This window comes from Amphiprion ocellaris, chromosome 19 (genome assembly GCF_022539595.1).
Source record: "Amphiprion ocellaris isolate individual 3 ecotype Okinawa chromosome 19, ASM2253959v1, whole genome shotgun sequence".
Taxonomy (NCBI): domain Eukaryota; kingdom Metazoa; phylum Chordata; class Actinopteri; family Pomacentridae; genus Amphiprion; species Amphiprion ocellaris.
The window spans coordinates 24,840,326-24,854,824 of record NC_072784.1 but is presented as its reverse complement, the minus strand read 5'-3'; the positions used below and the strand labels follow the sequence as shown (position 1 = coordinate 24,854,824).

The 14,499-nt window shown below is 41.9% G+C and overlaps 1 protein-coding gene across 3 annotated transcripts in view; it reads right to left on the bottom strand.

Moving 5' to 3' along the window:
- Window positions 1-14,499, bottom strand: part of smg1 (SMG1 nonsense mediated mRNA decay associated PI3K related kinase) — a 166,780-nt gene that overhangs the window by 6,359 nt on the left and 145,922 nt on the right. For all 3 annotated transcript variants that reach the window (XM_023284949.3, XM_023284950.3, XM_035954949.2), the window contains 8 exons: window positions 10,663-10,800; window positions 10,249-10,401; window positions 9,935-10,114; window positions 7,869-8,096; window positions 7,545-7,756; window positions 7,344-7,444; window positions 6,978-7,154; window positions 6,665-6,771 (listed from right to left, as the gene is read on the bottom strand). In XM_023284949.3, the coding sequence (XP_023140717.2) occupies window positions 6,665-6,771; window positions 6,978-7,154; window positions 7,344-7,444; window positions 7,545-7,756; window positions 7,869-8,096; window positions 9,935-10,114; window positions 10,249-10,401; window positions 10,663-10,800 (1,296 nt within the window). The remainder of the gene's footprint in view (window positions 1-6,664; window positions 6,772-6,977; window positions 7,155-7,343; window positions 7,445-7,544; window positions 7,757-7,868; window positions 8,097-9,934; window positions 10,115-10,248; window positions 10,402-10,662; window positions 10,801-14,499) is intronic.

Here is a 14,499-nt window from a genome sequence, read left to right as displayed (position 1 = left end):
CACCACCTGGATGGGCAGCAGGACTTCTTGGCCGTTTGGAGGGTGGTCTGCTCGGCTGAGCGCACCATCAAAACCACCCTCCCCAACGTGCAAGACGTTTACGACAAATGCTACAGGTTAGAGACCAGGAAGATTCTGAGTGAGCCCACCCACCCCAGCCACAGACTGTACTCTCTGCTGCCGTCAGGGCGGCGTTACCGCTGCCTGAAGGCAAACAGAGAGAATGAGGAGGAGTGTCTTCCCACAGGTTGTCCGCCTGCTGAACCTGACATAAACAATCAAACCTGCAAACGCTGTTCAATATCCCGTTCATTTTCGCCTTGTGTGTGTATACATACATACATGTATATATGTGTATACGTGTGTGTGTATATATATAAAATGTGTGTGTGTATATATATAAAATTTACACTTCCACACTTTGATTTATATATTTATTTTGCCTATGTTTAATTAATTTTAATGAAGCTTTACGATGTCATCGGACCCTCTTTGTGAGTACTTTGCAGACCACTTCAGAACCAAAATCAAGGCCATCAGATCCAACCTTTTATTCCAATAGGTTTTATTTGCTAACACACCTGATCTGCTGTCCTTACCTACACACACACACACACACACACACACATATATACACTGTATTGCCAAAAGTATTCGCTCACCCATCCAAATAATCAGAATCAGGTGTTCCAATCACTTCCATGGCCACAGGTGTATAAAATCAAGCATCTAGGCATGCAGACTGCTTTTACAAACATTTGTGAAAGAATGGGTCGCTCTCAGGAGCTCAGTGAATTCCAGCGTGGAACTGTGATAGGATGCCACCTGTGCAACAAATCCAGTCGTGACATTTCCTCGCTCCTAAATATTCCACTGTCAACTGTATTATAAGAAAGCGGAAGTGTGTGGGAACGACAGCAACTCAACCACCAAGTGGTAGGCCACGTAAACTGACGGAGCGGGGTCAGTGGATGCTGAGGCACATAGTGCGAAGAGGTCGCCAACTTTCTGCAGAGTCAATCGCTACAGACCTTCAAACTTCATGTGGCCTTCAGATTAGCTCAAGAACAGTGCTTCAGCAGAGAGCTTCATGGAATGGGTTTCCATGGCCGAGCAGCTGCATCCAAGCCATACATCACCAAGTGCAATGCAAAGCGTGGGATGCAGTGGTGTAAAGCACGCCACCACTGGACTCTAGAGCAGTGGAGACGCCTTCTCTGGAGTGACCAATCGCACTTCTCCATCTGGCAATCTGATGGACGATTCTGGGTTTGGCGGTTGCCAGGAGAACCATACTTGTCGGCCTGCATTGTGCCAAGTGTAAAGTTTGGTGGAGGGGGGATTATGGTGTGGGGTTGTTTTTCAGGTGCTTGACTTGGCCCCTTAGTTCCAGTGAAAGGAACTCTGAATGCTTTGGCATACCAAGACATTTTGGACAATTCCATGCTCCCAACTTTGTGGGAACAGTTTGGAGCTGGCCCCTTCCTCTTCCAACATGACTGTGCACCAGTGCACAAAGCAAGGTCCATAAAGACATGGATGACAGAGTCTGGTGTGGATGAACTTGACTGGTCTGCACAGAGTCCTGACCTCAACCCGATAGAACATCTTTGGGCTGAATTAGAACAGAGACTGAGAGCCAGGCCTTCTGGTCCAACATCAGTGTGTGACCTCACAAATGCGCTTCTGGAAGAATGGTCAAAAATTCCCATAAACACACTCCTAAACCTTGTGGACAGCCTTCCCAGTAGAGTTGAAGCTGTAATAGCTGCAAAGGGTGGACCGACGTCATATTGAACCCTATGGATTAGGAATGGGATGTCACTTATGTTCATATGCGAGTCAAGGCAAGTGAGCGAATACTTTTGGCAATATAGTGTGTATATATATATATATATATATATATATATATATATATATGTGTGTGTGTGTGTGTATATGTATATAATCATGTATATATATATATATATATATATATATATATATATATATATATATATATATATATATATATATATATATATATATATATATACATACAGTATCTCACAAAAGTGAGTCCACCCCTTGCATTTCTCCAAATATTTAATGATATCTATTCATGGGACAACACTGACGAAATGAAACTTTCATACAATGTAAAGTAGTCACCGCACAGCTTGGATAACAGTGTACATTTTATCTTCCCATCAAAATAACTAAAAGACAGCCATTAATGTCTAAACTGCTGGCAACAAAAGTGAGTACACCCCTAACTGAAAATGTCCAAATTGGGCCCAAGTGTCAATATTTTGTGTGGCCACCATTATTTTCCAGCACTGCCTTCACCCTCCTGGGCATGGAGTTCACCAGAGCTTCACAGGTTGCCACTGGAATCTTCTCCCACTCCTCCATGATGACATCACGGAGCTGATGGATGTTAGAGACCTTACGCTCCTCCACCTTCCGTTTAAGGATGCCCCACAGATGCTCAATTGGGTTTAGGTCTGGAGACATGCTTGGCCAGTCCATCACCTTTACTCTCAGCTTCTCTAGCAAGGCAGTGGTCATCTTGGAGGTGTGTTTGGGGTCATTATCATGTTGGAATAATGCCCTGCGGCCCAGCTTCTTAAGGGAGGGGATCATGCTCTGCTTCAGTATGTCACAGTACATTTTGGCATTCATGCTTCCCTCAATAAACTGTAATTTTCCAGTGCCGGCAGCACTCATACAGCCCCAGACCATGACACTCCCACCACCATGCTTGACTGTAGGCAAGACACTCTTGTCTTTGTACTCCTCACCTGGCTGCCGCCACACACGCTTGACACCATCTGAACCAAATAAGTTTATCTTGGTCTCATCAGACCACAGGACATGGTTCCAGTAATCCATATCCTTAGTCTGCTTGTCTTCAGCAAACTGTTTGCGGGCTTCCTTGTGCATCATCTTTAGAAGAGGCTTTCTTCTGGGACGACAGCCATAGAGGCCAATTTGATGCAGTGTGTGGCGTATGGTCTGAGCACTGACAGGCTGACCCCCCACCCCTCCAACCTCTGCAGCAATGCTGGCAGCACTCCTACGCCTATTTCCCAAAGACAACCTGTGGATTCGACGCTGAGCACGTGCACTCAACTTTGGTCGACCATGGCGAGGCCTGTTCTGAGTAGAACCGGTCCTCTTAAACCGCTGGATGCTCTTGGCCACCGTGTTGCAGCTCAATTTCAGGGTGATGGCAATCTTCTTATAGCCTAGGCCATCGTTATGTAGAGCAACAATCCTTTTTCTCAGATCCTCAGAGAGTTCTTTGCCATGAGGTGCCATGTTGAACTTCCAGTGACCAATGTGAGATGTGTGAGAGTGATATTACCAAATTAAACACACCTGCTCACCTTTCACACCTGAGACCTTTTAACGCTAACAAGTCACATGAAACTGGGGATGGAAAATTTGGGCCCAATTTGGACATTTTCAGTTCAGGGTGTACTCACTTTTGTTGCCAGCAGTTTAGACATTAATGGCTGTGTTTTAGTTATTTTGATGGGAAGATAAAATGTACACTGTTATCCAAGCTGTACGGTGACTACTTTACATTGTATGAAAGTTTCATTTCGTCAGTGTTGTCCCATGAATAGATATCATTAAATATTTGGAGAAATGCAAGGGGTGGACTCACTTTTGTGAGATACTATATATATATATATATATATTTATATATATATATATATATATATATATATATATATATATATATATATATATATATATGTAAGTTCGTTCATATAGCACCTTTCACAGATAAAATATCACAAAGTGCTTTACAGTAAAAGAAAAAGTAAATAAAACATAAAAATACAGTAAATAAGCCCCCACGATATAGAGCCATATTGCTCATAAAATCACACACGTAAAATCACACATGTAAAAGCCCTCGCTTAACTAAAAGCCTGCTTGTATAAAAAAGTTTCTAGCTACTTTTTAAAGGAATCAGCAGAGTCTAGGCATCTTAAGGAGACAGGCAGCGCATTCCACAGTCTGGGTGCTACTGCCTGAAAGGATCGGTCACCTCTGGTCCTAAAATATGTGCGGGGAACAGACAACAATCTCTGACCTGATGACCTCAGTGCACGAGCCGGTGCATGAGGAAGGAAGGTCAGAGGGAGGGAGTCATGAGGGAGCTTGATTATGGAGAGCTCTAAAAGTAAGGACCAAAATTTTAAAATGAATTCTAAAATGAATGGGTAACCAGTGGAGGAATGCCAAGACTGGGGTGATGTGCGCTCTTTTGTGAGTGTGAGTTAAAAGCCAAGCAGCAGCATTCTGTACAGATTGAAGATGCCCAAGCTCCTTTTTATTTAAACAGGTAAAAAGGCTGTTGCAAAAACCCAACCGAGAAGAAATAAAAGCATGTATAATCATTTCTAGTTCAGCTTTTGACACTAGAGCTCTCAATTTGGCAATGTTCCTGAGGTGAAAGAAACAATTCTTTGTTAGTTGCTTTGAATGTTGATTCAGAGACATTGCTGAGTCAAACATGACTCCTAAATTCCCGAGACTAGGTTGAACAAATGACCCTAAGTCTCCAATATGCCTCTTTATTTCAGGAGCTGTTTCTTCAGGTACAACTAGTAAAATTTATGTTTTAGCAGAATTTAGCTGCAGGTAATTGTCCGTCAACCACTGCCTGATGCTAGTCAAGCAGTCGGTTAATGTGGATAGTTTTTAAAGCTCAGTAGCTTTAAAAGAACAGTAAAGCTGGATTTCATCCGCATAAAAATGGTAGGAGACATCTCTGAACTGCCTGATTATGTCACCTAGAGGGAGAATATACAAGAGGAACAGAATAGGTCCTAGGACTGAGCCCTGCGGTACCCTGCATGATAATGCCGTGGTGTCAGACATAATCTGGTTCACACAAACACTAAAGGTTCTGTTTGTCAGATACGTGGAGAACCATTTTAAAACTAAACCAGACAACCCAGCCAGATCACGGAGTCTGTTGATCAGCATAGAATGATCTCCAGTCTCAAAAGCGGATGTCAGACCCAATAAGGCCAGGACTGTACAATCTCCCGAGTCAGCTGACATCATAATGTCACTTTAGACTTTCAGTAATGCCGTTTCAGTAGAATGTTTTTTTGCGGAAACCAGACTGAAATTTGTCAAAGATGTCATGATCTTGTAGAAAAGTTGCTCTGCTACAGCTTTTTCTAAAATTTTTGCCAAGAACGGAGAATATACATAAAAACATACATATATATATATTTCTTGTGTGTTCTTACTATTGTTTTGGCTTGGAACAGGTGCACAATGCATTTCACAGCGCATTATAATATGTATAATTGTGTTTGTGATAGGGCTGGGCGATAAATCGATTTTATCGATTAATTTGAGTTTGTACTTAATGTCGATTTGTTTTTACGAAAATGGATTTTCTCATCAACATCCGCCACCAACGCCTGCCTGCTGGGCTCCCGTAGTTCAGAGTGCGCGCCCCCCTCCCCCTTGATACACAAACAACATGGCGGCGAGCGGCGCAGATCTAAAGGCGCGTGTCCACGAGATGCGATTTTCCCGCATGGCAATGCACCGCATCTGAAAATCGCACGGATGGCGGTCACGAGCGAACCACAACATGGTCACATGACAGCACTGAGCAACAGCAGGCTGCTACGTGGTCACATGACTGAGCTTTCAGCTGGACAGTCCTGCAGACAAGTTGGATAAACACAGCGGCTCGGCCGCAAATTTTCCCTTTTATTTCAAAAAACACGTCAGCGAAAGGTATTTCTGAAAGCATTTGAAGCGAGAAATATTCTGCAGCAGCTGAATCTGTCCTCGTTTTATGTCACCGACGCCTAGTTTAGAAGTTTGAGGACAGTTTAACGATGCGTGGAATCTCCGCACGCAGCATCCAATTTGCATAAAGTAGAAGTCAGTCTACTTTATGCAAATGAGCTGCAGCCCTCTCCAGGTAAAAACGCACCGCAACCGGACCAGCATGCCACATGTGGCGCATTTCCAGCTGCGATCCGGTGTGTTTACCTGGAGAGGGCTGCAGCTCATTTGCATAAAGTAGACTGGACTCTAGCGTGCAGAGATTAGGTAGAGGGTAAAAAAAAAAAAAAAAATCGGATAAATCTTGAATCGGGATTTTTTTGTGAAAAAATCGGAGATTTTTTTTTTTTAGGCCATATTGCCCAGCCCTAGTTTGTGATAAATAAAGGTCTTGAATCTTGAAGAAAAAGAGTGTTTGGAATATGGCTGGTAAGGGTAATCACTTTCAACATATGCTTATATTCTAGAGGGTTTCTGCTTTTGTTACAGCTGGAGATTGATCGATTTACTTGTCATGTACTCATAGATTTAATATGTGCAGTGATGTACTAAAGTGGTAATTATCCATTAAATAGCCACTATGCAATATTAATCTTCAGCATTTATGTAAAAAAATGAGCATTCAAAAATAAGCAATGACAACACAAAAAATATGTAGAGAATACACAGTAGATATTCAATTGGTAAGTATATTTTTTCAGTGTTGGAAAAAAAAGTGTATGTCTGAGATGGCTGACGTACACAGGCTGCGTTTATTCTTGCTTAGACTGAACAGATGGTTGAAATCAAATATGTAAACTTACAAACCTTAAATCCACCATAACAGCCAGTGTGTCTTGTGCGTTACCTGCTCTGTGACACTCATCCTCCTGTTGGGATCGATGTCTCTGCCCTCAAGCTTGGCTTTCACTCTCTTCCACACACTGACCGCGTACGAGTTTCTCTCCTGGACAGCTACATCACAAGTAGCAGGTTTAGAAGAGTGCAGTTGGATTATAACGTAATCATTCAGACTGCTCCTCATTCAGTTGCAAATCTAACATCCAATCCAAATATCAACTCAGTGCTCTCCAACCACTTCTAACCTTACACATCTGCTTAGCTGGGAGTTGAACAGGTTTCTAACCACAGACAGCTGTGATGAGAGTGAAGAACAGTACCTCGTCCTGTTTTGGGGTCCCGTACAGCCCTCTTTGGGCTGGGGTTGAAAACTTTGCTGTTCATCTGAAGAGTGCTAGGTGGGGTATCAGTGGGGGTTCCCAGGTTACGTGGCAGAGCCTTGCGTGCATTCTGGGACATTGAGTCTGGCTGGGTCTTCACTCCACTGCATCTAACAGCTGAATTCAAACCACATATAAGTTGGTGCAAGCTTTACACAGATTATAGTAGCCACAAGGTCTGTATTTGTAGTGGTAGATGTCATTCATTGGTCAAATGTCAAGAACATCTTGACCATCACAAAATGCTTATATAAAGTTGTCATAGTCACTAAGGTGGCAGAGGAAACACCTCATGGTAGTCCATACCTGCTGCAAAGCTTGTCTGTGCTGCAGAAACAGGACTGGCACATTCACCATCTCTCTCTGTCACCAGTGGGGAGGCAAAGTCGACTAAGCCATTATAGACACTGTGGTGATGTACACACATTCAGATTAATGAGAGATTTATACAGAAAAATCAAAAGCGAATGAATGAATGAGAGAATATGTGTTTATGAATGTGAGTACCTTTGGCACTGGGAGTGCAATTCCTTCAGGGTAGCAGGAATCTCCTCCAGTAGTTCAAGCTGCTCCTGGTTGCGATTCTGCCCACTGGCCTGAACCACAGTGAATAAGACTAGCTGGATGTTGTCTTGCCAAGCTTTGTACTCCAACAAGAAGTGACGCACACTGCCCTCATATGCCACCTCTTCACCATCTGCCAATGCTGCCTCCTCATCCTGTATGACAAAATTAACAAAAGACTGCTGGGTACCAGCTAAAACCAACATGTAATGTAACTGTATAAAAACGATGGGGAAAAAAACACTTTTTTGCTGAAATTGAGTGTACCTTAGCCATGGTTCTCAGAAGGTGCTTAACATCAGCCAGCTGGCGATTGTGGTTAGACAGGATGGTTTTAATGGAGTCAATGAGCAGCTGCAGTGTTTCTCCAGAGGACTCCAGCTGCTGTTCCCTCTCCTCCTGATTCCTCTGCTCAATGCTCAGCTCCTCCTTCAGCTGCCTCTGGGCATAACTCAGCCAGTCAGGACTGCCTATGGCCAGGTCTGACACTGGACTCTGTAGTAACAAACAAAGAGCTTAGAGTTGCCTTGTGGGGTTTTTGACCTCCGACTGGGTTATCTGGATGTGGCATGTAAGCATGTCAGAGCGGCACGCAACAAACTCCAGGACCCTTTCTCAAAGCTGTAAATTTGGTAGGAGACCATTTCAGAGGACAGCTAAGCCAAAACTTACATCTAAACGGAACATCTGCATATCGGATGTTTATTACAAAATTTTGTAGACAACAGGATGTCTCCTACCTCCCCACAACTTGATACTAACAATAAAGTGTCAATGGTGAAGATGACCACACCTCTGGAGCAGAGGAGATTGCATTACTTTCTGTGACCTTCTGACCTTTGTCTCTCCTCAACATCCAGAGCTTTCTATGCAAGAATTAATTAACAGTTTTAAAGCCTCAAATTAAAGAAATTCAACATCACTGGAGTGATGATCCCAACATCTGGACGCAGTCTACGATACCAGGTCATCCGGAGCAATACTGCTCCTGATGACCTGGAATGCAGCTGGGTTCTGTCTAATCAGAGGTTCCTTTTACTATTTTTACTGGGTTTTAAACAGGGCTTTTTCTAATATTTCATGAGCTATTACTACTTTTTAAATTGGACTTTTCTACAGTTTAAGGTGGACTTCGTTTTTCTGTGTTTTACTTAAACTTGGGCTTCTTAAGTTTCATTGTCTTTTTTCTAAACAGATGTATTTAGAAATTCTATTTAGTTTTGTCAATGTTGTCTTATTGTTTGTTTGCAGCTGTTAATAAATGTTTGTGTATAATTATCGTCGGTTCTACTTTCTTTGTTTTGGAACTGGAGGTCAATGAAAGAGTTCATGAGGTCTGATTATAGGACAGATCAATACAAGTAGATTGAATTAATTATTAATATTCTGTATTATAGAAAATTGTGTTAATATTCAGTATCAATGATTATTTTCGAATTTAATATTCAGTGGTGACCCTTAACTTTTTCAATGCAACAGCGTAAACGTTTTATTTATAACTCTGTCAGCGTTGACCCTTTGCATTTTTACTCTGCCACATCTGTTCGATGCAACTATGCAAAAGTGCCCTCCTGTTTCTGTATTACTGAACCAACATATCAAGAAGATCTCCACTGACACAGGATGCTATGACCCTCTCTGTCCCTTCGAAATTAGACGTCGCACACTGATCCTGCAGCATCTTCGAAGGCTACGCATCCATCACTTTTTCCTACTAAATGGGTGGATTTAGTAATTTTAACTGGCTTCTTAATTCCTAAGTTTCTAGATTAATCACTTCTTCGAATGAGAACTGTAGGTTAATGAAATCAGAATCCATGACCTCTGATTACAGACTGAATAAAATAATTAGATTTTCATTAATCTCATGAATATTCAATCTGAAATATTTCTGAGAGTTTTCTCAGATGACCTGATCTAAAATATGCGAGTGGTTTCCTGATAGACAAGTGCAATTTTAATAATAAAATGTAGTTATGTACGTGGAAGTACATGTACAAGAACATTTCTGATGCAATACACATTTCTGCCAGTGGTTGTGATATCTTTAAAAATTCATGTGTTCTGAAAACTTGATGTGAGATGTGAATGCTCTCAATTGAATTCTAAGCATTATATCCCAAAAAGTGATTTTACTTAAGTTTATTCCGTGACACTTTAGGAGCTGCTGCAGCAAGTAGAGCATGAAGTGCTGAAATTAATAGATCACTGGGGATGAAGAACTAATAACTTAAAAACATGTTACAAAATCTTTGGTGCATTTGCATAGAAGTAGTGTCTAATACTTTTAACAGAAATACAGACTCTGTGGTCAAGTCAGAGATTAAACCCACCAGTCTGTGGAGTAGTTGGAGCTCCAGAGGAGACACTGTGCTGCTAAACTGGGCAGCATATGAACAAGTTTGTTGGCAGCGTTTCAGCAGTTCAAACAGTGCTGCATCCATGTTGAGAGCTTCAGGGGATCGGGTCCGAAGGCTTTCAAAATTGAGGATGGTAGAGCACAAGAAGGTGACCTAGAAAAACACAGCAAGAAAATCTACCATTTTCTTCAACAATAGTCATATATCAAGTGGTGTGGGTGAAATGGAGTTAAGTTAGTGAAATTTTACAAGGGGTCACTACAACATCAACACAGCAGCAGTGTTACCTGGCTGGTGCGCTGGTTGTCTCTTGCCACCATTGCGCGTCTCTCCCTAATTGTCATTTCAAAGTCCTGCAGGACAGGTGCCAGCGCTGGGTTGGCTCCACCAGCCCATTTCAGACGCTGTTCGATGCTAGCCTCAAGTGATGCCAGTTTTTCCTGAGGACACCAGCGGTCAAACAACACAGCACATGGGATCAATACGAATCTGGAGTTTTTTCAGTCAAATCAAAACAAATGAGGCAAGCTTATTTATACAGTCAGTTTTTAAAGAGGTCAAGATCTCTTTGTGTGTGAACAGCTTGGCAATAACAGAATTGTAATGAGAGATTAGGATTAATTTTCTTGTTTTTCATTATAATAGGCTGGTCCAAAATCAGTAAGGATTACACAGGATGGTTAACAAGGTGCACTACTGACCTGAATGGCAATGATGGCTCCCTCATCCTGACTGAGCTTGTACAGCTTCTTCTTCATGTTGCTGAGGATCACGGAGCGAGGAGGAATACTGATGCTCAGAGGCTGATTATTGGGACCCAGAACATCCTCATGCTGCCACTAGAAGTGGACACATAATAGAACAGAGTCTGAAGAACTGGGATTGACAACATTCATTCTCTAATCTGTAACCATTATTACCTGGCTGACTTCAATACTAACTGGAGCTGTGCTAAGCCACTCTCAAGGATTGACATTAGGAATGATGCAGGTATTATTAAATGGATCAGTATTGGTTCAAAGCCTCAATCAAAACAGAGTTCTTTCGTTACTGTGTTCTACTCAGTTAAGATTATAAGAATAATAGCTTTGAATCAGGGGATTAAGTAGTTTGATGAGGTACTTCATGACAAAGTATGTACAATTAGAAAGGGTACAGCTGTTGTATCAGTGTGTCAGTCATATTTTTAATCAAAATTTAGGTAAATATAATTATTGGACCAATCTTTGTAATATATATATTTGAAATTCAAAAAAGTACCATTTATCAACAGTACCATCAGCATTTATGTTCTGCCACTGCATGACATTAACTTGAGAGGGCAGCATATCCTAAAGAGTTTGTTTTGTCCTCTCTGCAGATATCTCTGGCTCCAGAAATGCATGTTTCTGATCAGTGGTTAATGTCGTCATCAACCTGCCCAATGTTTATTATTCTGTTTGCTAACCATCTGTTTTCTCTGCTATCTTTTTCTCTGTCCCCTTTACCCTCATTATCACCTGCTTGAGGCAGAGGCTGCTTCACCTTACTGTTTTGCCCAACTGCCACTTACTCTGAGTTTTTATCTGAATTCTCTGAATTTTTAGCAGTATAGATAAAGTCATTATAGCGGGTGACTTTAAGATCCACACCAATGATGTGAAACAGCCTAAATTCTGTATTTAATAATAATAAAGTTCATTTGTAATGCACATTTCATCCATCCATCCATCCATTATCTATACACCGCTTAATCCTCACTAGGGTTGCGGGGGGGGGCTGGAGCCTATCCCAGCTGACTCGGGCGAAGGCAGGGGACACCCTAGACAGGTCGCCAGTCTGTCGCAGGGCTACATACAAAGACGAACAAGCACTCTCACATTCACACCTACGGGCAATTTAGAATAATCAATTAACCTCAGCATATTTTTGGACTGTGGGAGGAAGCCGGAGTACCCGGAGAGAACCCACGCATGCACAGGGAGAACATGCAAACTCCATGCAGAAAGATCCTGGGAAAGCCGGGACGCGAACCAGGGACCTTCTTGCTGCAAGGCGAAAGTGCTAACCACTACGCCACTGTGCAGCATGCACATTTCATTTCAGCAAAATCTCCAAGTGCTACGTGCATCACTGAGCTTGTTGCTAGACTCAATTGTGCTTTCTGAAAATGTAAATAAGCCAACTCATTGTTTTAATCACACCCTTGATCTTGTTTTGACATATACCACAGAAATTGAACATATAAGCATTTTCCCCCAAAACCTTCTTCTGTCTGATTATTTTTTAATAACATTTCAATTTACAATGACGGGCTACGGAGCATGTACCAAAAAGTTCCATTACAGCGTTAATCTGATAATGCAGTAACTAAATTTAAGGAACTTATGTCATTTTTTACTTCAATGCCGTATGCCAACACAATGGTAAGCCGCTCCTAACATTAGTCCCACACAAGTGGATAATCCTGTTGACTGCAGCCTAACTGTACATAACCCTTGAGACTGTTGGTACTCTGAAAAAGAAGGCAATGAATCATAGAAGAGTAGCTCCATGATACAATTCACAATCCCGCATCTTAAAGCAGACTCCACTAAGACTGGAATGGCAGTGGCGTGTTACAAATCCAGAAGAATTTTACCTCGTCCGGACAGTTTAATCACTTATTTAAAAAAAAAAAAAAGCAGTTCGTATTCTGCCAATAACTGCCAATAATCATCTGTAATAGAGGTAAACAACAATAATCCTAGGTTTCTTTTCAGCACTATAGCCAGGTTGACAGCGAGTCACAGCTCTGTTGAGCTTTGCATTCTATTGGAACTGTGATGGAGTAATGACGGTATCTCAAGATTTAGAATGCATCATAGTACAGAAACAGCACTGGTTAAGGTCACCAAAAATATTCTAATAGCGTCAACAGTGGACTAGTTTCTATACTCATCTTGCTGGATCTCAGCATTTGACACAGTTGAACAAAACATCCTATTGCTGAGACTGGAACATGTCATTGGGATTAAAGGAACCACGCTAAATTGGTTTAAGTCATATTTATCAGATAGATTTCAGTTTGTTCATGTTCTGCTCACACTAGAGTTAGTTATGTAGTTCCACAGGGTTCTGTGCTCGGACGAATAGTATGTACTTTGTATATTCCTTTCTTAGACAATATTTTTAGGAAATGCTGCATAAATTTCCATTGTTACGACAGCCTGTTATAATATTTAATAAAGCCAAATTAAACCAATCAGTTAGTCAAACTCCAAGCATATCTTAAGGACATAAAGGACTGGATGATTTGTAATTTTCTTGTCCTAAATTCAGACAAAACTGAAGTTATTGTATTTGGCCCTAAGCAACGAGATATTTACTCTGGATGACATTGGCCTCCAATTCTACAGTAAGATATCTGGTGGAAATCCAGAGTAGAATTTAAAATCCTCACATACAATACTCTTAATGACCAAGCCCCATCTTATCTTAAAGACCTTATTGTATCCTAACAGAGCACTACACTCTCAGACTGCAGGTGTATTTGTGGTTCCTAGAGTTTCCGGAGGTAGAATCAGAGACAGAGCCTTCAGTTATCACCTCCACTGTTGTGGAATCAGATCCTAGTTTGAGTTGTGCAAGCTTATAGTTAGGGCTGCTTAGGATCACCTAAGTAGTTCCTTAGTTATACTGCTATAGGTTTAGGTTGCTGGGGGACTTCCCATCTTGTACAGAGTACCTCTCACCTGCTCTCTCCTCTCTCTGCCTTACAGTTAGATAACGCCACTGCTTGTCACTAACTTTGTGTCCTCCCCATAGTTTGTTTTGTTCACTCTGCAGTAGGGCTGCCACAAACGACGCGTCGACTAATCGCCTGAGCACGACACGTCATCAAAAGCGGAAGTGAGCGCGCAATGCAACAGAAATCACCGTCCGAGTGGAGCGCGGAGCGCGCATGGACATCCGCGCTGTATCGTGCATATATAGTATATGCACGATGCGGCGCGGATGTCCGCGCTGTATCGTAAACGCGGATGTCCACGCTGTATTGTGCGTATATAATATATGCATATACTATATATGCACGATACAGCGCGGATGTCCATGCGTGTTCCGCGCTCCACTCGGACGGTGATTTCTGTTGCATTGCGCGCTCACTTCCGCTTTTTATGACGTATCGTGCTCAGGCGATTCGTCGACGCGTCGTTTGTGGCAGCCCTACTCTGCAGGTGTCCCTCTAGAGAGTTACACATCTCTAATCCGCAGTCAATGGCCTCACCAATCTCCAAAATGTTAATTGCTTTCTTATGTATTGTCTGTCTGTTCTTTATCTGTTATCCCCACCCCGTTCATCCCCACTCACCTAACTGGTCGAAACAGATGGCCACGCTCCTTAAGATTTTTTTTCCCTTCCCAGTAAAGGAAATGTTTTTTGGCTACTTTATACTGCCCCAAAGTGCTTGCTCAAAAGGAATCAAAGGTAATGTAGGATTGTTGGTTTCTCTGTTTTAAATTTATATAGTCTTTACCTTACTATGTGAAGTGCTATGAGATTACATATGCTGTGATTT